This window comes from Corvus kubaryi, unplaced genomic scaffold, assembly GCF_017639235.1.
Source record: "Corvus kubaryi isolate FWS band 111438036 unplaced genomic scaffold, C.kubaryi_AGA036_p1.0 split3-37304, whole genome shotgun sequence".
Classification (NCBI taxonomy): domain Eukaryota; kingdom Metazoa; phylum Chordata; class Aves; order Passeriformes; family Corvidae; genus Corvus; species Corvus kubaryi.
The window spans coordinates 1,200,599-1,222,536 of record NW_024582087.1 but is presented as its reverse complement, the minus strand read 5'-3'; the positions used below and the strand labels follow the sequence as shown (position 1 = coordinate 1,222,536).

General features: G+C 50.6%; 1 protein-coding gene across 5 annotated transcripts in view; it reads left to right on the top strand.

The window, feature by feature from the left end:
• Positions 1 to 21,938, top strand: part of GRHL3 (grainyhead like transcription factor 3) — a 102,872-nt gene that overhangs the window by 60,007 nt on the left and 20,927 nt on the right. For 2 of the 5 annotated variants that reach the window (XM_042015705.1, XM_042015704.1), the window contains exon 1: positions 20,185 to 20,319. The exons of 2 other annotated variants lie outside the window; for them this stretch is intronic. In XM_042015705.1, coding sequence (XP_041871639.1) covers positions 20,303 to 20,319 — 17 coding nt within the window. In that variant the 5' untranslated portion in view covers positions 20,185 to 20,302. Of the gene's footprint in view, positions 1 to 19,326; positions 19,513 to 20,184; positions 20,320 to 21,938 lie in introns of those variants that run through there. One more of the 5 variants, XM_042015709.1, reaches the window with a different exon arrangement.

Below are 21,938 nucleotides of genomic sequence, written 5' to 3'. Positions count from 1 at the left end.
CCTCATTTCTACAGGGTCGGTGCCTTGAATTGGATAAAATTGGCTTTTTTTTTTCTTGGCAAAGCCACGTGGTTTTTCTACCTGTTTCCCGCAGCCTCTGCAAAACAAGGCGAGGGATTACAAAAGTGGCTCCACAAGCAGCAGCAAGCAGCGCCCGCCAGCGCCGGCCGGAGCAGCCCATTAGCTGCGCTAATTAACCTGCCTTCGTTAGGGCACTCGGGGCCGCGTGGGTGCGATGGGGCCGCCGCTGTTTGCGGGTTCGTGTGGCCCTGCAGGACAAACAGCCCCGCCCTGGGCAGCGCGGGGTGAGCAGAGCGCTCCTGCGCTGGCACCGCCTCGGCACGGAGCGGCCCCAGCCCCCGGGGCTGTCCGGAGCTCTCCGGGCACCGAGAGGGAGCCTCTGGCCCGGTCTGGGGCAGGGGATGGTGCTGTGCTCCAGCAGCGATGCTCTTGCATCAGGGCGAATCCCATTCCCTATCCCAGCCCACGCCCTTTCCATCTCATTTCATTCTGCCCTTACCCAGCAACAGCCGCGGAGGCAGAGGAAACCCTTCCTCCGGTCTGAAGGAGTGTTTGACCTGCGGGAAAAGCAGAAGGTCAGGGCCTTCCACTGCCCCTTCCCCTGGGTGATTTGACAACCCACACTTCTGGCCTTAAATCTCTCCATGTAAAACCCTCCATGAACATATTTGAGGAGAGAAATGTGGCACTGGTTGCTGCAGCTTCCCTCTAGTTTGAGCCCAGAGGAGAGCAGAGTGGAGCAGACATGGAAGCAGCCATGGGCTGTCTGTTGTGAAAGAGGATTTTTAGCAGGCGAACCTGTAGTTATGAAATGAAGCCTGCCTCAAATGTAAGAGAGGAGGATCACAGAGGCAGTTACTATAATTACTCCTAATGATACTGACACTTAGCCATACGTTAGTTCCATATAAACCTTTTTTATTCCCAGTGCAAACAATGAATAATCAGCACCCTCCATCAGTGCCTTTTGCAGGATTACATCATGTTCCCCGGGACAAAGACCATCTCTTTGAACACCACTTGCACCCACATTTCCAGGGCGTTGAGTGCCACTGTAATAAAACCTTGTCAGAATTGCCAGTGGATTCATTAAGATCAGGAGGGACAAGTTATCTGTAGGGCAGAACTGTTCCCAGTGGACCTTTTCATTAGTTTTTTATTGGAGTGTGATTTTCTAGGCTGTCATTTCACTTTATGGAGGAAATCTGTTTTAGGCTTCTTTCTTTTGCCACTCAAACTGTAGGGCACAAGTTTAGGGGCTCTGCTGGGAGAGTTTTGCTGTTTCTGGATGTTTTGGCACCCACCTGCAGTTGTTTCCCTGTGAAATACCTTTCTCCTACCTCTGTTCTGGCACTTGCTCAGCCCTACGTGAGGGAAATGCCTCTCTCAGCCTTGATTAGGCATCAGGCATTTGCTTGTGAAAACAACAGCTCCGTTTGCCCTTCCAACATCATTTTTCCTCCAGACAAAATTGGATTTATTGCATAAACAACGTGTTCACTGTAGCTAAGGTGAGTTGGTGGTTAAAAGCAGCTGTGGTTTACATCCCTTTTCAGCCCACCAAAGCCCAGCCCTCTGGTTTGGGCTGAGGCATTCCCGCTGACAGCAGTAATTTCTAGTGACAGATACAGAAATGTCCTTAGGGAAAATACAGCAGTGATGGAAGTTTCCTGTGGGAAAAAAGTTCTTTTCTTCTACTTTTTTTTTTTTTTAAGTGCTTTCACCTTTTCTTTCTTTTCTTCTTTTTTCTTTAAGGACAGTTTCATGACCGGTGTTGGAAAGCTTTTCATCATCTTAATTCCCCTCTGGTTTTCCCTGCACCTTACGAGAAACAATCAAGTTCTTTTAGGATCAAACCTGAAAAATTGGCTGTGCTTTCCAACTGTATTGGATGTAAGTGCCAGCTGTGGCCTGCATTTGCTGCAATCACTGCAAAGGCCACACCTCTGTATGAAACACTGTCTTTTGCATAGCAAGTGATACTGGGAGTTAAGTTGGATTGCACAATTCTGACTCTAATCTTGACAGCACCGATAGCATCAATTCTGAGTCAGAACCCTGTTTTCCCCGTATCTCAGAGCCAGGATATTTTTTGCACAGCAAATGGCAAAAATTTACATGTATGTAAATGAGTTTAATCTTGATCCCACCACTCTTGAGTGAGTCGTGGGTCAGGGAAGTCTCCCACTGGATGCAAATGGCTCTTTATGAATCCCAGGCGGAACAAAAGTGGTACAGCCCCGCTTGAACCATCCCAAAATCTGAGGGATTGCAGTAAACAAAGGGGAGGAGACTCCCAGGGGGGGAGGGAGGTTACAACAGCACAGATCCTGAGATTCACCTGTTGTTCTAAAGCATTTGGTTGGGTTATAGTCCAGAACCCGACAGTTTCATTAAAACAACATTGCAAGGTGATAACATTGTACCTACTTAGAGCAGGGTAAATTAGCAGCGTGTCAGAGCACGGAAATGAGTAAGTGAAGAGCTGCCCACAGCTCCAACCAGTAAATAACTGCCCAGCTCAGGCCACGCTGCCTGAGCCTCTCCTCGAGCCACCAAAGGGTGCAGCTCTCTCAGCCTGGGAGTCCCTCAGCCTCATGAAAATCCCAGGAGCTTGTGCTGCCAGGAGAAAACTTGGCACAAACGTCCACCACTTTTTCTCTCAGTTTGTCTCACTGATCACCCCAATTTCACTAAACCCAAGAACGATTTTCTTGGCCTGAAAACAGCTTGAAATTTGTTGCTTTGAGTCAGATGTAGATGAGTGTTTGAGTGCCCAAAAGCATCTCTGTTTTGCAGGGGTTTAGGGAAGATAACGCTTCTCATTTGGACTCTTTGCCTCCCTGAAATGCCCTGTGAAATCCTGGAGAGGATCACTGCTCCTCGTGGCCACACACAGTCAGGATTTCTGATGTGTAGGGGATGTGCTTCAACATCACATCCTTAATTCTGCCCTGAAAATTATTGATCTTGTTAACTGATTTAGCTCCTGCAGCCTTGATGCCACTCCCAGAATGTTCTCTTTGAAGCAACATGGAAGAAAATCATTCATTGATACATTTACTGTCTTTGTGTATTTTGCTGTAATAATGGCAACTATCACCTCTGATAATGAGGAACATGTATCTTAATGGGAGCTTAATTGCTGTTGGAGCACAGGACCCCTGTCTGGAGCTGGACCAGCTCAGAAATCCCTGTCCCAAAGAGCTCAGCTACCATGGGATGTGTCATCCATGTGCTCCTGAAGCTTTCTTGCTTCTCCTTGGAGTGTTCAGTGATAGAATTCCTGGGTTTTGTTTTGATCAGGCCAGTGACTAAGATATTTATGCTGTAATTGCTGCTTGTTTCTCTCTGATTACAGTGTGTGTGATGTGAGGAGCAGAAGGTTGATGGCACATGGAGCAATCCCTTGTTTTGGTTCTAATTGGTGAAGCTGTGCAGGGGAAGTGACAAACACCCCTCTGGGAGTCTGGATTAATTCTCAGCTGTGTCATTGTCTCCACAACTCCCTGGCAGGAGGGGGCAGCCGGGGGGGTCGGGCTCTGCTGGCAGGGAACAGGGACAGGAGGAGAGGGAACGGCCTCAGGCTGGGCCAGGGGAGGCTCAGGGTGGACAGCAGCAGGAATTTCCCCATGGAAAGGGTGCTCAGGCCTTGGCAGGGGCTGCCCAGGGAGGTTTGGAGTGCCCAGCCCTGGAGGTGGCCAAGGAAGGGCTGGAGGTGGCACTCAGTGCTCCGGGCTGGTGACAAGGTGGGGATCAGGTACAGCTTGGACTCGATGACCTTGGAGATATTTTTCAACCTTAATGATTCCATGATTTTGTGATTCTGTGGTTCTAAGCTGGGTCTTTTTTTTTTTTGAGACATTTTCAGCAGGATTCCCTAGGATGTTTTTTCTCAGCAGACAGCCCATGGTGGATCCTGTAAACTTTTGGATCCTGTTTGCTTTACATCTGGATCATCCCCGCATTTTGAACAAACTTAGCTCCAAATAAACTAGTTGGGATGGAAGGAAAGAGAGTTTCCCTCAAAGACCTGTATAAAATGATCCTCAGAGGCCCTGGGATCTGGGATAATGCTGCAATTCCCAGGTTTCTTCCTGGCCACGAGATGCTTTGGGCTGGGATCTGCGTGGGAGGAGCTGAAGGGACGGAGCCGCTGCTCAGGGAACACTACAGTTACTTTAATTGGGACAACTGTGCTCCAGGATTCTGATGAGGCCCGGTGTGTTCATTAGAAATGAATGGTTATTACAATTAATAATACACTGAAATTAATTACTGGGAAGAAAAATGATGGCCGTGTTGATCCATCCATGAGAATGAGAGCAGAGATTCCCTCTGTGGCACTTTCTTCTCTTGCCGTTTGTGCTGTTTTCCAGGAGGTTCCCAGTTAATTCTTGGAGTGACAGTTGAATGTATTTATCTGATGTAATTCGTTCCCCTCTGCAGCCCCATCTCCAAACAACAAAGCAGGAGAAAATAACTGCTCAGCCACCCCTTAATCCACCCCAGTCAAGGCAGAGACGCTCTGAACTGGCCTGACAGGAATGATGAGCGACAGAGCTGGGGGCCCTGCAGGGAAACCTGGTCCCATAAACCGCCTAATCCCTCTGGATCTCGGTGTCTTTGGAGCTGCTGGAAGTGTTCTGGGGCAGAAGATGTTGTTGGGCTCTTGAGTCCTGATGTCTGGGGCTTTATCTACGTATTACAGGGGAGCGAGTGCCTGAGACCTCGTGAAAATGGGATTTGATTGGGATGTGGAAATTCACCCAAAGCAGACAGGAAAACTGAGGCAGAGGGACTTACCCCATAGGGAAATGTTGAAGGCACTGGGCAGGAAGGAGGCTACTTCCAGAATCATTTTTGGCCTCAATTTTATGCATTTTTTTCAGTGTGGACTGATAAAATCTGCCGACTCTTATCCGGATTTTATCGTCAAAAGCAGGGGAGGGTCAGGGCATTCTCTGGAGAGAGCAGAGTCACCCTCAGGACCAGAGCAGCAGACGACACAGGGCATTCAAAGCACAAAAATGCAAATTCAGGTGTTCAGGGATTAATAACTGATCAGCTACAAACTGGGGATGTTTAATTTGAAGGCAACAGAAGCAGGGAAGGGCCTGGGTGTGCTGTGGTGATCTGTGGGCACCAGGCAGGGGGAAAAGACACTCTTCAGAGGAACGACAATAGTGACAATGAATTTAAAGTGAATTTAGGCTGACACTGAGAGATTTTTCTGTCCACCAGAAATAACACATTTTGGGGACATCCAGCAAACTTCCTGCCCTCCGTGTGTGAGATGAGGAGTGTTTCAGGAGGAAGAGGAGCCCAGATCCAGCCACAGATCCAGCCTTCAGCCACCAAAGGTGGGAATTTAAAATCAATTCCCCAACCAGTGGCTTGTCCAGTGCAGGATCTTCGTATTTTACCTGGTATTTCTATGGATGGTGAAACTCCTGCAGAATGTACCCAGCCACTTGAGCAATGCTGTGAATGGGAGGAAAAATTCCTCCCTTGTCCCAGAGGCCCCCAGCTCGTGCCCTCAAGCAGGAGCTTTCATTGCCCCCATTTTTTCCCCTTGGGTTATAGCACTGCCAGTGTTATTTGCAGTTGTAAAATTTTCCAACTCAAGTTTGAAACCCAAACATTGTTTGTCTCAGTCTCCTTCCTGCAGCTGCAAATTCCTGTGCTCTGGACACAGCTCCCTGTAGGAGCCCACCCTGTCAGGAAACCCTGTGGAAATTGTGGGATTAATTTCATTTTATTTGTTCTTTGGTTCTAGATTTTATATTCGTTTCCAATAAACAAGGCTGAGAACTTCCTTCGCCCCTTTCCCTTCCCAGCTGAGGGGTTTGCAGGCTCTGGGTCTGGAGAGAAGCATGTGAAATGTTTCTATTCCAAAGGAAAAATACTATGGAAAGCAAAAGCATCTACAAGGATGCTCTGGTAGAAATGGGAAGCACGAGCAGCTTCCTCAGCACATGGAAAGTCCTGTGGGCCAGGACTGGCACTCCTGGCAGCACCCGTGGCAGGGGAGGGCATGAGTTGCTCTGTAGCAGGTATTTCTCTGAAGTAACCTACACAGAAGGGAAAGCAGCAGGATGGAAAAAAGGAAGAGATCCAGAGATTTAGGAATCCAGGGATTTGCTCCCCGTGTCTCCCCTGAGTTTCTCGATTCACAGGGGCGGGGACTGGAGCTCCTCTAGGCCCCCCAGCAATATCCATGTTTGTTCTCCCTTGGAGAGCTGGATTTGGGAAGCACCAGGGTGGGAAGGGGCTCGACATTGAGTAAAGGAAGGTCCTCAGTGCCCTGGGATGGAGGCAAAGCTGGGAATTCCTGCTGGAGATGCAGCGGTGGCAGGGCCCTGGGAGCCCCAGCAGGTTATGGCTGGGAGGCAGGTACCCACCTGCCAGCCCTGCTGGCACCCACAGCTCCACAGGCTCACTCAGGGGCTGCTTTATTCCATTTTTTTTTCTTTTTTTTTAAGTCTTACTTTTGTGTTTTTCTGCCCTGCTCCCCTCCTGGCAGTGGCAGTGAGGGACTGGCTGGGTCTGGTGCTTTGCTTTTTGGCACCAGCAAAGCACCAGCATCGGCTCCTCAAAAGCAAAGCCTGGCAGGGCTGCAGATGCAGAGGACACAGAAGCATGTGAGGAATGATGGATTCGGCAGGCCTGGGCTACCCTCATCCTGCAGCAAGAGAAGGCTCTGAGACTTCTCAGGACAGGCAGGTAACTCCCAGAGCCCAGCTGAAGGCTGAGGATGTTTTTCCCTGCACGGCTCTCCCACCATCGCAGCCTTTTGCCATGGTAGGGGCATCCCTGAAGCAAACCAGGCTGAACCTGGCCATGGTTCTCCCCTGAAAACACAGGTTCAGGGTCAAGGACGTGTTTAGGAGCAGAGGAACCGAGTGCTGGTGCAGAGGGGGTGTGGAAGAGACAGAGACTCTGACCTTCAGTGCCACGAGCACAAACAGAAATCCCCGGGTGCGATGTTTTTACTTTCATCAGGACTCTCCAGATGTGGAGGGGCCCCTCTCAGATGCTTGGCAGCGATAACTCGGAACATGTAAATAAATCCATCGCTGTCTCTGCAGAGATCCCGGCTCAGATGGTGCGGGCTGTAAACGGCAGCATTTGTAGCTCTCATTTACATGATCAGATGGGGAAGGCAGGCAGGTCGGTAACAAAGGGTGCAGCTGCCTGCCCCACAAACTGTCTCCGAGATCAACAGATTCCATCACCCCCCGAGGTGCTGGAGTCTTTAATCTCCAGCTCCATGGAGATGCTCCATGCAATTAGCACCTATGCTCATTACTCCCTCTTGCTCCATTCTTACCCAAAGCCCTCCAGATAAGAGGGGAGACGTTTAAAGCCCAGTTTTCTGTGGCAGTTTCCTACTCGGTGCAGTTTTACCCCGCCTCTCCTTTCTCCCCGGCTCTGAGAATCTCCCAGATTTGTTTGTGGTTTTCATTTTTTCACAGGAAGTTCAGACTCTCCTTTCCCTTATTAGGAACGTCTGTAATTCCGTCTCCTACACATCCATTTTGCCATCCTTAAAAAACTTTTCCTACACACCTTTCTGCATCCCAGCCCCAGCTGGTTATGATCTTATTCCCCCACTGGGTGGCTGCTTATGTGTTTATTTGCAAAACTGGATGCAGGTCTTTTAAGAGGAAGATATTTTCATTTCATTTCCAGCTGTCATTGCTCTAAAGAGAGGCACAAACTTTGCAGAAGGAAGATCTGAGGATTTTTTTTCCCCAGTCCCAACCAGAATCTGAAAACAGGAGTCATTATCTTGGCTCTGCTGCTCTCTCAACTTTAGTCCATTTTCCCAGTTATCAATAGAACCAATAATTGATAAATATCCCAGGGATGCTGGAATCTTGAATTAGGTAGAGCATTTCCAATAGGCAGCTCTCTGAGGCAGAGCTCACTGGTATTGTCCAGAGAAAAAAATATTCTGGAGGAAGTCCCGACTCTTCCCAAGAGAGAAGGAATAAAGGGATGGGGATCAATTCCTTTGAACCACAGGCTCCCAGGGGATTTGCATGGCTTCTGCAGATGGTAACTGGGAAAAGGAAGGTTGTTGTCAGTTGGTTTGAACTGGTTTTATAGAGAAGAGTGGAAAATTTAGAGAGCTCCTCATCCAAGAGAGGTTGAAAACTCCTGATGGCTGGAAATGGGTCAACATCGGGGTGGAAGAAGTCAACAAAGACTTGCTCCAACTTTCATGTCAGTTCCTTTGTGACTCTACCCCTGTGGGGTGTTCCGGGGATGGGTCAGCTCCCGAGAATAATCCTGGAACTGGTGAATTTTAAGGAGCTCTGATTTTAATTCATATAGTTTAGTTTCTGTGGTTTACATCAAAAGACACCAAAATGCTGGGAAAACCTCGGGAGCAGCCACACCTCAGTTTTGAGCAGGGCAGTTCATTCACACCTCCTCCAGTGCTCTTCCTTTTAAGCTGTAGTAATTGTTTTAATAAACAAAACAGTTCTCATTCGAGAGCATTCTGCCCTTTTAGCTGCCAGTCCCTTGCTCTGTCTCCCTGTTCTATGAATTGTTTTGTTTTTTCTTCCCCTGACTCTGGTTTTAGATTTTTATTGAGTTTGAGATGGGTTTTTTTGGGAATCCAGGTAATTCAGTCCTTTCTCAGAGACGGTCACTGCTCTCAGCTCTCCAAATCCCACAGCTGGACACCCAATGGGGCAGGGAGCCCTAAAAATAGGGAATTGCTCTCTACTTACCTGATCTACGTGCACAAATTGACATTTTTATGTGCAAATGCAGCTTCTTAGATATGTAACTGGTCAGGTGTATATTTAATTTCTCCTTCAAATACTCCACGAGTTCCTTCTGCCGCTTTCACTTGCTGCAAATTAGGGGCTCAGTGTAATTAAACTGCGTCTTCAGTGAAAACTGGTATGAGCAAGGAGACAATTGGGTTTCTTGTCTGTGTGCTGTGCTGGGGTAGTTGACTTTGCTGCATATTTGGGATATTTCCCGTTGTGAGTGTAGGAAATGCCTGCACAGAACCAACCCCAGTGCAGACAGCAGGAAGGTGCCACCACCAGAGCCCCGCGTGGTGCTGACGAGTGAATTCCAGATGGAGCTTAGAGAAGTGATGATTAATTTCCAGCAGTCCCAGAGAGGAAATTATCCTCGTTAAATCAATCCAGGCGAATTTCAGCCCTTGCATAAAAGGCAGCCTAATTGCCTTGGTGAATTGAGGATGAACTGCAGGACAGTGACAGGAAGTTCACACACGCCTCGCGCTGTCATTAACGATTGCACAAGAGCCTGAAATGTTTACTCACTCGGCCAATAACATGTTTGTGCTCCCTCTTTATTTGGCTTTTTTTGACCTTTAATTGCAGCGGGAAGGGGGGGAAGCATCCAGCCTCGATGCTCTGAATAAACCCTGCCTGGCGCTGCCGGGTCTCTCCCAGATCCCTGCCGGGTGTTCAGCCCCAATTCCATGGAGCAAAGATCCGGCTCTGTCTCGGTGCTTGGGAACACCAGGCGAGGTTTGTTGTTATTTCCACCCTGCCCTACTTCGTGCTGTCACTAATCCTGGCCAGGAGCTGGGATGGGGCTGAGGCTGGAGACTCCTTTGGTCACGAGGCGCAGCTTTCCCTTGGCTGAGCCTTTCCCAGGCACGGGGGCAGTGAGACATTTAATTTATTGGCTGTGCAGGGTGATTTACTGACATCACATTAATCGCAGTTAAACTCACGAGGAGCCCGTGGAGCAGAAAAGCAGCTGAGGAATGAGGCAGCGAGTGTTTTGTGGCTCTGTGACTCAGCGGGTTGCAACTGGGTCATGTAGGGGAAGGAAGGGGTGGCCGCTGTCTCTTCCCGCTGGGGACAGCAGTGGAGCTGCCTCGGGTTCTCTGTGGGGTGTTAATTCAGGCTGGATGAAGATTTTTCCATCCCCCTCTGTCCGGGAAGGGCCGGGGTGGGGATTTGTCAGTGTCCAGGCTGAGTGCAGAGGGTTGCGTGTGGTCCCTGTCGCTTTATGGGACTTGGGTAAACACCCGTGGCTTTGTTATGTGCTGAATAGGAAAGTCAGCCCCAAATTAGCGCTAATGTGAGGTCATTTAACCCTTATGGGAGGTCTTTTGAGAAATCATAATAGAGCCAAGCAGGAGTCAGCCCAGCCACTCACAGACCCTGCAAGGCTGACAAAGTGCACCATTATCGTGCTGAGGTGAGGTCACAAATGTAAATACCCCCAGAGCGGCGGAGAAAACCTTCCCTCCTGCTGGGCTGATTATTCCCAAAACAGGTGCTGCTCCCAAATCCCCGTGCAATGGCTACAAGCTCCCCGCGTTATTCCTGCAGGAGAATTAAAAGTGAATCGGAGCCAGGCTGAGCGTCAGCATCTCTCAAAGCAGCGATTTCCTTGACACAAGGAAAGGTCAGGGCAGCTCTTCCTCCGATTTCCTTGTCCAGCCCTGGAACCAAGAGCTGTAATTGCCGTGGACAATAACTGTGTGCGGCTTGGTTGGGATGTGGGGCAGCCTGGCAGGGAATGGGAGCTCCCACAGTGGGTGCAGACACTGCTGTCCTCCTTTCCCGGGCATGGATGGGCCGGGCAGGGGCAGATTTCCAGCTTGCCTTGCTCCTGGGCAGTGGGAACAGCGCTGGTCCTGACGTCTGATGTGGGGTCTGTACATGGGGGGGATTTTGATTCCAAGCAGGGTCCGCCCTGGGTGAAAGCTGTGATGATTTGTGGGACTAAAACTACCTTTAGGAAGGAATTCTTCCCTGGGAGGGTGGGCAGGCCGTGGCACAGGGTGCCCAGAGCAGCTGTGGCTGCCCCTGGATCCCTGGCAGTGCCCAAGGCCAGGCTGGACGGGGCTTGGAGCAGCCTGGGACAGTGGAAGGTGTCACTGCCTGTGAGAGTGCTGGGAAGAGAACACATTAAAATGTGGGGCACCTGATGGGATCAGAGGAGATGGAGATCAATCTGTCCAGACCCCTGGAGCCCTTATCTGTGCACTGGCAAAGGGAAGAACTCAGCCTTACCCAGCTGGCTCCTTCCAATATTGAGCCCATTTAAAGCTTCCATACTTTAAATCCAAACGTCAGGAGAGAAACCTTGGTCCCTCTTTCCTGGTGAAAACCTGGCTGTGCTTCCCTGAGCGCCAGTGAGCTCTCTAATTCCAGCCTTCCCAGGAGGATTCTCCAGGTTGTTGTTGAGAAATCCTTCCCTGCCAAGCAGTCAGCAGGACCGGAAGCTCCGGATACCTTCCCATCTGGAAAGGCAATCAGACAAAATGCCAAGCCCAGGGGGCAAAATTTCAGTCTTGGTGCCAGTCTTGCTTATTACATATCTGGGTTCTGCAGCCTGCTAGACTTTCATCATATAATTTATTTGCTTCTCAACATCCCTGCAGTTATTAAAAGCACCGTGCTCGGAACTGCCACCCAAGGTTGCTCTAATTGGTACATCTGCCTTTCGGGGCACTCCGGATTGTTCACTTCACAGCCTCCCCTCCAGCCAGAATTCGATCTGGGTTCCTGGTAGCCAGGGGGGCCACCTGGGGTCCTTGGGACGCAGGAGATCACAGGGACAAGGATCAGATAGTGCAGGGACTGGCTCTGGAGCAGTGTCAGCCAAATGTCACGCTCGGGCCAAGGGGGAGAGTCTCTGAGTACCCTCACCTGCCACGGTTTGTCCTTGTGTGGAAGGAAAGGACAATCCCCAGCCCAGAATCTCCCTGGAGAAGGCTCACAGGGCCCTGCACTGCCCTCTCTGGCCTTGTCTCCACTGAAGGTTCAAGGCTGGGCTCCCCAAAGAGCATCTCACAGGATGGGATTAAGTAGCTGGCAGCAAGGAAAGCTCCTCAGGTCGTGTTGTGTTCCCCATCCATGGTCCTGGGCAAGGATAGGAAGTGTAATGCCATTAGTCCCATCCCTGGAATGCAAAGGCAGTGCAGACCTGAGGCAGGGAATATCCCATTCCTGTCCCCTGAGCACCTTCACGTGCAGGAACCCAAATGGAGACACAGGTGGGAACCTCAGATCCCATTTCTCTGACCTTTTATTCAAGAATGGATAAAATACATTTAAATTCTTACAGTAAGGCTTTCAGCAACCACCTGGCATCCTTCACCTGAACCCAGTCTTCAACTTTCCCTCTCCACTGAGCTCTGAGGGTTATGTGTTGTCCTAGGTCTGACTCAGATTAGATTTTTCTAATTTATCCTGAAATGATTTCATTCTATGCTGAAAATCAGAGCAGCAGGCACTGCTTTCACTGGCAGTGATTAATCCTAAAGCTGCTGTGGGAGCTCACAGGAAAAGGTCTCACTGTCAAAGCCATAAATCCTCCAGGCTCAGGTGAAATCGGAGCTTCCTTTTGTGCCTTTTTAGGACTCAGCTGTGCTTGGGTTTTGGCCAGGAGCACCAGTTCCTGCTGCAGCAGAGACACAGCTTGTGCTGGTGCAGCCTAATTTGTTTGATCTAGTTTCAAACTGGGGTAAAAATGCATTGCTATAAGTCACATCTCCCCCAGTGGTTTGCGTGGGTGAGGAGACACTCAGGGTAGGCAAATTCTCCTAAGACTCGCATGAAATTACTCCCAGTAGGGTCAGGACTGCGAATCCCATGAGAGCCCCGGGGGTGGCTCCTGTCCAAGGGCTCCATGTGGGACTGCCCAGACAGGCCTGGGACTGGAACGGGCTCAGAGGTGCTGGGAGGCAGAGCCCAGGCACAGGGACATGGAGCAAGCAGAGCTTGGGGCTCCTGATTCCCACTGCAGGGCCTTGGTGACAGCCCATGGCAGCAGATCCTCAGATTCCACAGCTCCCAAAGGGCAGCTCCGATCTCTGGGACAGGGACAGGACCCAGGGAGCGGCTGGAGCTGTGTCAGGGGAGGTTTAGGTTGGATTTTAGGGAAAGGTTCTTCCCCAGAGGCTGCTGGGCACTGCCCAGGCTCCCCAGGGAATGGGCACAGCCCTGAGGCTGCCAGAGCTCCAGGAGTGTTGGGCAGCGCTGCCAGGGATGCCCAGGGTGGGATTTTTGCAGGGCCAGGAGCTGGAATCCATGATCCTTCATCCCTTCCAGCTCGGGATATTCCATGGTTCTACCCTCCCTGAATATCACTGATGCAGATAAATCAGGGGGTTTCCATTCTCAGGAGTCCCACCTGGGCATCAGTTTGAGGACCATAAAACTGTGGGGAAAACACGACAGCGTCAGCTCAGAAGGGAGGCAGGTTCTCAGATCATGAAGTAAAAGAGGGTTGATTGATTTATTTAACAAAGCCCAAGCAGCAGCTGGTTTTGTAAGAGGCATGTGCTTCTTGCAGGAGGCATTTTCTCCGAGGAAGGAAAATCCCCAGGCCCCGAGGGCCAGCAGCTCCCATGTGCTCCCTGCCACCCAGGACATTCTTGGTGCATCTCTGGAAATGTTGCAAAATACCTGTTATTTTTCCACTCCACGGGATAACTGGTACCTTGCAGTGAACTTTCTCTTAATCCCACAACAACAACCTGCCCCGAGAAGCAAATTCCAGCCCTGCAGAGGCTGAAAAAACTGAATTTACCTTCTGGATTTGCTGTGCAGGAAGGCTCCTGGGCTTGTACATTTGACCTACATGCTGGGCAATCCAAAAACAATCCAATAAGTTCCTACAAGCTTTGGTTAGATTTGTTATCTGAGCAGGCGATGCACTGATAGGATTTGGATTTAGGCTTCATTTCAGGGAAGGTTTTTCACTGCAGATGTTGGATTCTGGCCTGGCCAGGAAGACGAAGCAACAGGAGCAGGTCGAGTGAGTCCGAATTAAGTGGGCCTTTATTTGGTATCAAATATGACAGACAGGTGCCAGCGAGGAAGCTGAGCTTGCCCACTACCAGAGGGTGGAGCAGATGGGTATCTGGAACTCCTTCTCTCCTCCAGAGCCGTGGGGAGGATGTTTGGGAGGGAGGATGTTTGGGACAGACGATGCTGGGGGAGTTTCAGCTCTGGCAGGAGCCATGGGAGCAGAGCCTGGGTTCCCTCCAGCTTTTGGGCTCTGGGGAGGAGGTGCCAGCAGGAGATGGGCTGAGGGCTGTGGGCTGGGATCCCGGGCTGGGATTGCCTGGATCACACCTCGTGCATGCCTGGATGCTCCTGCAGTGTGGATGGAGGGGCTGGAATGGCTCCAGAGGCTCTGGCACTCCCTGATAAAGCTTTCCCTGAGCTGGGCCCAACCAGAGCCACGGGCTCCTCGAGCTGTCACACAAAGGTGACACACTGCAGCAGCTCCCTTGAACCGGGACATAAAACCCAAAAGTCGAAGTTTGCCCATTCTCCAGCCCAGAACTGTTAATTTTTTCAGGAGGCTTCAGCCCTGCTGGCTTTGCTTGGGCTTTCCTGCATCATCCCCACACTGTCCCTGCTGGTGACTGCAGGCTGGCAGGACAAAGCTGGAGCCCCTGGGGGGAAGGAGCAGGACCAACATTGGGCTGTTCCCAGGGGATTTTCAAAGGGAAATCCAATCTCTCAGTGCCTGTAAAGAGCTGGGAACTCCAAGGACCTGGAGCTTCTCCCATGTGGGCTCGGCCAGGAGCTGGGGCTGTGTTCCCTGAGCGGAACCAGGACAGCTCTGACTCACACAGGCCTTTGGGTTTTCCAGTTTCCCACTGTGAATGAGACTCAGTTCCCACAGGTGCTGTCCCCAGCCCCTGCCCAGCCTCTCCCCTCCCTCCGCCTTTTCATTTGAATGCTTCAAGAGCAGGGGGTGTCTCCAAACCAGGCCTGGGATCCAAGCTCGGAATCCCAATTCCGGGGACAATTTTAGAGTCAAATCAAGATTGTGGAGCCAACTTCTTCCTCTTCTCTACAAATAATCAGGTCCCACAGCTGTTTTCTCAAGCTGTTGTGGGAAAGTCAGCTCCTGCAAAGTGCTGAGGCAGAGAAAGGCAGGATGACTTCTGCTGTGTGCCCATTCTGGCCACCCCAAAACATCCCCTGGTTCAGTATCCCATGAGTGATTCAGATGAGTAATGACAGGTGGAGAGCTGAAGTGAGAAATAATTAAAATTTGCAGTGCTTTGATGAGTCCAGTACTGACCAGCACAGCACTAATGTGTCCTGAGCCCTGGTTCTGCTTGGAAACCACAAGCCAGGTCCTTGCTAGGTGGAGGATTGGCTTTAAAATTGCTTCACTTTGTGGGGTGTGTGAGGGAGTTATTTTCCTTTCTGTCTCTTCATTCCTGAGCCTGTAGGAATTGGGGCTTGGAGCGTTTTGCAATGATCCTGAAGGATGGAGATTTTTGTGTAGGGAACACTTTCACATGATGGGATGATTACAGAAAGCCAGGCTTGAAGAGGCAACTAAATAAACCAATAACAGCAAGTATCAGCAGATTTGAGATGAAACCAGGGAGGCTGGCAGGGTTGAGATGTTATTAGTTCCAGATGTTGCTCACAGATAAATATCTCTGGCCTGAGCTTTTCTAATTACTGACAGAAACTGAGCTGCCTCTCAAGGCTCCCTGAGCACATTCATTATAGTCCAGGGAAGACTGATATCCATTCATATTTCCTTTTTTTAATTTGTTACTTAGGAATTTGCTGAATGAGATCCCATTTCTGTGCTGTGCTCGGATTAATTGGGATCCACAGCTGGGTGAGGGGAGCAGACACAGCATCCAAACCCTGGCTGCTTCATCTGGAGCCCAAACCTGAGCCCAACTGTGCTGCTGGGATCTGCCACGCTCCTGATAAGGGTAATTTATTCTGAGCAGCCCAGGACACCTCTGCCAGTGCCATTTCCATATCTCTGCTCACCCAGGGCTGATTAAGGAGGAGTGGAGTCAACTGAGGTACCCGAGACCAAACTCATCTCTGCTGCAGCGTCACTGGCTGACATCAGATAACTTCCTGAGGGGAGGCAGCTTTGATCAGGCTGCACAGTGGGGGAAATGGTTGGGAGCAATCCCTGATGTTTTGCATCTGGTCCATTTTCAAAACTGTTTTCATGTTTAAAAGTTTCTCTCGGGGAGGAATGGCAGCACTGAGGGAAGTGTGGGCCCAGCCCTGAGCCCTTCCTGGTGCTGCTGGCACCACTGACAGCACCTCCTGCTCCTGGCACAGGGATCACTGGGGGGAATCCAACTCCTGGTTTTTTCTGGGAGGAAATGTGCTTTTGTGTTTGGAGTTGCAGGTGTGAGGCAGCCGATGGGAGGGAAGCCCTGTGAGCTGGGCATGTGCTCCCTGGTGGGTGCTGGGGTTAGAAAACAAAGTTTCCTTGGAGCCAGGCCGAAATCCCTGGTAGAAAGGACAGTTCCCCTCTGTGAAACCTTCCCCTGGCTCCTTCCCTGTGCATATTTGGAGCTGAACATCACAGGAAGCCTGGGCAGCAAATTGGGCTGGAATGGGGAACATCCTTGTGATGTCTCCAGCCAGCTCCCTCCCCTGACAGACTAAACTGGGACGGCCACTTCCCACTTTCCTGCTGGGTTGGGAATGGCAGGTGTCAGGTCAGCTCCAGGGAGAGCACGGGATGAGCTCAGGGCAGAGAATGCAGAGGAAAAGCGAAGTTTCTTGCAGCAGGAGAAGGTGGCTGGGCTGGGGGGTCATGTTTGTTTGTTTAACTGCAGCTGCCTGCCCTGCAGTCCCTGAGCTGGGTCAGTTGTTTGCAACCCAAACTCGTTACTGTGTGAGAACTGGTAGAACTCGCTAAGGACAACAGGAATTTTCCTATAGCCCCCTGGGCTACAACAGATAATAACAAACTGGCCTGGCTCTATTAAAAAGACATTTCAGCATCAGGTCACGTTGTTTAATGGTACTGGGATCCAGCAGAGCCAGCTGGATTCCCAGGAATCCTGCAGATAGAGCCTGGAAAACGGCTGCTGGGAAAAGGCCAGTGAGGGGTTTGTCCCTCTTCATTTCTCCAGAATGCCAAATCCTCCTTTTCCTTTTCCTCATTATTCCCCTGACACTGTAGAGGCACTTGTGGAGCTCTGCTGTGCCTGTGCTGTCCAACCAGAGGGAGGGGCAGTGCTGCCAGGCTGAGCCTTGCAGCCCAAGGAAGTTTTGGTTCATCTTTTTGTTCTGCCTTCCCAAGGAAAAGGCTCTGGGAGACACAGGGTGTCTCAGTGGGAAAGATGATCTGGTTTGGATATCAAAGGTTTTTGTGGCACAAGGTGTGTTTTTTGCTGGAAAAGCACCTGAAGCAGCCCCAGCTCACTTTAACCTGCTCCAGGCTGCTTCCTCTTGCTGTGTATTAATTGCTGAAGTGTTTTAATAACCTTTGGTCAAAGACAACTGCAATTCCTGGCACATCACAGGACAACTGGAAAGGATGTTTGACAGCTGTCAGTGGGAAAAGCCGTGTATCCTAAAGGGATTAGAGTCCTTGCTTTGAAGTTCCTTACAGGTTATACAGCAGAGAAGCCAGACTGGGAACAGGGAGTGTGGAATGGCTTAGGTGAGGTCACACCGCAGATCGGTGGTGGAGGGAGAAATAGGAACATTGGGATGTCAGGGACACAGGGCCACACTGCACCTGGGATGATTTAAACATCCAGGGGCAGCCCCAGCTGGCCCTGCAGGGCTGGAGACCCTCTGGGTGATGCTGTCTCCATCCTGGAGCTGCTGATGTGTCCCTCACAAAATGCAGCTAATCCCAGTCTGCCCCTGGATGTTTAAAGAGGGTTTAACAAGCCAAACACAAGAGCAACCCTGTTGCCTTAGAGAGGGTGTAGCTGTGAGCAAAATTTGGCCCTCTCGTTTAAACTTTGCAGTTTGTCTTGACTGCTGCATGCTTTATTTTTAGAGCATCATAAAAGGCTTTTGTTCCAGGGTATATTTAACAGGGGAGTGGAAGGGAAGTGGGAGGGTTTTGTTCACAGAGAATGTATCTCTTGGTCTCTTTTTTCTATCCCACCCCCTCACCAGATACTCTTGGAGGGTGGAGTATAAATGAAAAAAAAAAAAAAAAAAAAAGAGAGAAAATAATAATTAGAAATACTGAAATCATAGTCAAAGGGATTGTCTGGGCGTCCAGGCCTGGAGGCCTCCGAGGCGCCACAAAAGTCCCATTATCACAAAAAAGGCACAAAAGGTGCCCAAGAGGATGGAAGAGGCAGGACAGGGATGGTCCTGTCTGGCAGGAGCTGTTGGAGGCAGCAGTACCCAGTGACACATCAGAGCCAGGCTGTGTGTGAGGGCTGGGCTGAGCCTCCTTCCAAGGGTGCCACCGAGGCTTTGCCAGCAGAGGAGAAGGGTCTGGAGGGTTCGTTCTTCTCCTGCACCCTGTCCTGGGGGAGCAGACAGCACCCTCCCTGCTGCTCTGCAGAGGGCCAAGCCTGAAAAGCTGAACCAAATCCAGAGGTGGCACAGGACACCTTTCACTGAGACAAAACCCGGCCCTGCTCAGCTCTGCCAGACACATTTCTCCCTCTCTTTTCTTTGTCTTTCTCTTTTCCCCGCAGAGGTCAGAGCCCTGTCCCTCCCCTGCATGCTCTGGCAGTGTTTTCTCCTCCTTCACTTTTGTTGCTGGAGTCTGTGAAGTCTCACTGCAAGGCTGGAGGAAACTCGGAAATCCCCCGAGGGGATGTTGCAGCTCTGCAATAGCCAGAGCCAGTGAAATCCTCTCTGCGTGGATGGGGTGAAGGACAGGGACTCAGAGCTGCCGCTGTGGGCACCATGAACTGGGCAAGGCTTCATTAACGTGGAGATACAATCAGAGCATTGAGCAACTGCTGCCACAGCTGCCTCAGATCAGTGCTTTCCTTGGCTTAATAGGACAGGGGGCTGGGACTCGGGGATCTTTAAGGTCCCTTCCAGCCCAAACCACTCCATGGGTTCTTTCAGCTGACTTTTGGCTGTTGCTGTCCCCTGGTGTTCTCCAGCAATCCCCAGTGGAGTTTGCATTGCTCCAGACCTTTGGTTTTTCCTTCCCAGGAGCAGCCTTTGTCCAGCCCCTGGCTCCCTGGCAGGCAGGATTCCCACAGCAGAGTGGAGGGCTCGGGCAGAGCCCAGCGCAGCACGTCCTGGCCTTATCAGCAGATACCCCATGGTCATTCCTCATCTGAGCCAGCAGCCAGGGAGGTGTTGGAGGGTGTTGTACCCAAATTAAAGAGCTCTGTGCTCTCATGTGCCTGTGTGGACACGACTCCTGCCCGCCCCGCTGGGCTGGGAGCTCCCCAGGGAGAGCCACGCTCAGTGCTGGGTGACACCTCCAAAGCTGTGACACCTCCAGAGCCGTGCTCAGCGTCGGGGCAGGAGCTGAGCGGCCGGCAGGAGTGAGACACGATGGGGGGTGAGAACGAGGGGTGGAAGCCTTTCTTTTTCCCTTTGTTTTAAGGCTTGTATCAACTTGCCTGGCAAAATCCTCTCCTGCCTTCCAAATCCAGTCACCGTGAGTCACCGCTGAGCCCATCCTCTGCCTCCTCATTGCAACACGGATGACAGAAACCATCCAGCAAGAGGGCTTGAATCCCTGATGAGTTTTGTTCTATTGCACAAACCTTTTCCCCGTTCACAGGTGAGTTGCTGCAGAGGTGTTGCCTGGGTGGTATTCCCGCAGCCTATTCCCAAAGTTCCCGCTGGAATAACGCTTAGCAGAGAAAGGTTATCCCCACAGCCCTGCTCCTGACAGATCCGGAGTAGTGCAGGGGTTCCCTGAGCCAGGATATTTATGGAATTACTTGGTACCTAAAGTTAGGGGGGTTAAAGTTCGTTTTTTAAGAGGGAGAGCCAAAAAACCCCCCCACATCTCTGGAGTGAGCAGCTGAGAGAAGGTGAGGAAAGGCAAGGAAAGGTTTTCCTGTCAGTACAATTACCACGGAGGAACGAGAGGAAACTTTCTCCTTCCCTAATTCATAAATCCCTTTATATATAAATACATGTATAAATATATAAATTATCCCTTTATAAATACATGCATTTTGTCAGTGTATTTATATACAAAGAAACACCAAAGGACGACCCAACCCCCAGCTCCATAAAGACGACAGCTCCTTGGCATGGCAGGCGATGGAACACATCCACCAAACTGAAACTCATTATCCCCGCGATGAATCCCTGATCCCACCCCTTCATCCTCTCTTTGCCCCGGGGCTTTTCCCTGGGCGGCCGGCAGGGACAGGGTTACGCTGCACCTGTCTGGGTGTACCTGTCCCAGGGCACCTGTGCCGGCAGCCAATCCCGGCAGGGCCGCCCCACCTGTGCGCGCCGCTCGCCATAAATCAAACACCTCGCAGGCAATGTCTGGCTGAGGCACCCGGAGAGCGCTCAGCGGGATCGCTGCCTCCTGCCCCGGACACCGCGGAAATATGTCCAATGAGCTGGAGTAAGTGGAAGGGGTTTGGTTTTTTTTTTTCTTCCCCCTCTTTTCTCGCTGCCGGGGCTGGATGGGATTGCTGGGTGGCTCCTCTGCCTGTCCAGCTGTTGGCAAGGGGAGTAAAGAACGGGATGGGAGCGTTTTCCTGATTTTCTGTCCCTGCCTGAGCTGGTGCTGCTCCGGGGAGGAATCGCTTCTGAGGAATCGCTTCTTAGGAATCACTTCTCAGCTTTTTTTTATTTATTTGGGAGGTGTTAAAAATCACGATCCGGGTTACTTTTTTATCCCCAGCCCAAAACTGACACATGGGGTTTCTTGTCTAGAGGCGAGTCTGCTCTGCCTCTGTCCAACAAAATCTAACAAGAGCTACAGGAACCTGGTTTATTTTTTATACATATTTATTTGAGAAAATAACTTCCAAAGTATTTACCAGCCTCTAGTTTTTTGGGGTGGGGATTGTTGTGTGGTGTTCTTTTTTGTTGGGGTTTTGATGGGTTTTTTTTTTTCCTTTTTGTTTGTTTGTTTGGGTGGAGGTTTTTTTCCTTTCTTTGGGTTTTTTATTTGTTTTGATTTTTGTTTTTTGCTTAGTTTTTTTTTCCAAGTAAATGGATTCACACTATGACCCTATCAAATAATTTAATTTTTTTAACGAGAAAAAGCTTTTAAAACCTATTGATCCTGCATAACTCTCGTTTCTAATTTTGTCACCTCTGAAATGTTTTGGAGTTTGGATGCTGATGGTATCAGCACAGCACCTCGGGCCTCGCACCTCTGAAATAAGAGCAAACAAGTGTCAGATTGGCGTGACAGGGGGTAGGGGAGGCTGCAGGAATAGTGACTAAAGCTGGTGAGTGCTGCTGTCAGTCAGTGCTAAATGTCATCCCAGTCTAGAACCCTGTCCGAAGGATTTGTGTATTAAAATATTAATCAAGAAATAGGAAATATATAAATATATACGTGGATCTGGTGCTTGGAAGGTGTTTTTTGGGAGAAAACCGCACGCCTGTGTGTGTTTACAAGCCTGACAGAGCTGCTGTGTCAGCCAATCTCCTCCTAATTAAGAACCTTGGAAAGGCGCAGCAGTAATTACTATTTTATGTAAATAGTGGGATCAATCTGCTCCGATTGATTGAGAATCTGTGACTGAAATTTTCGCTTTCTGAAGTTTTTGAGTAATTTACAGCTGATGCTTTTTAAGTTTGGCAGTGAGGGCTCTCGGAACGCACGGAGCGTGTGAGCGAGTGTGCGATTGATGGATTTATCGCTAATTACGGCCCGGGGAATGACACGGCCGCCTGACTGCCCTCGCTAGCGGGCTCTTAACCCCTGAGCCCTCCCGTGGGAGGGGAGCCGAGGGAGCAGCGCCGCTTTGGGATTCCCATCTCTGCTCCGGCCCCCAGCACAGACCCGGGATGGGGCTGCGTTTGGTCACCCTGAGAGCGAAGGGCTCCGTGCGAGGTTTTTCCATAAATTGATCCTTTGGCAGGACACGTCTGCAGATCTTTGAAAATTCCAGTTTCGTTCACTGGGGGAATGAATTCCCTCGGGACGAGCGTGCGGCAGCCCCGTCCCGTGCCCGGCCAGGGGACAGGGGCGGGCAGCGCCTGGGGGAGCATTTGGGATCACGG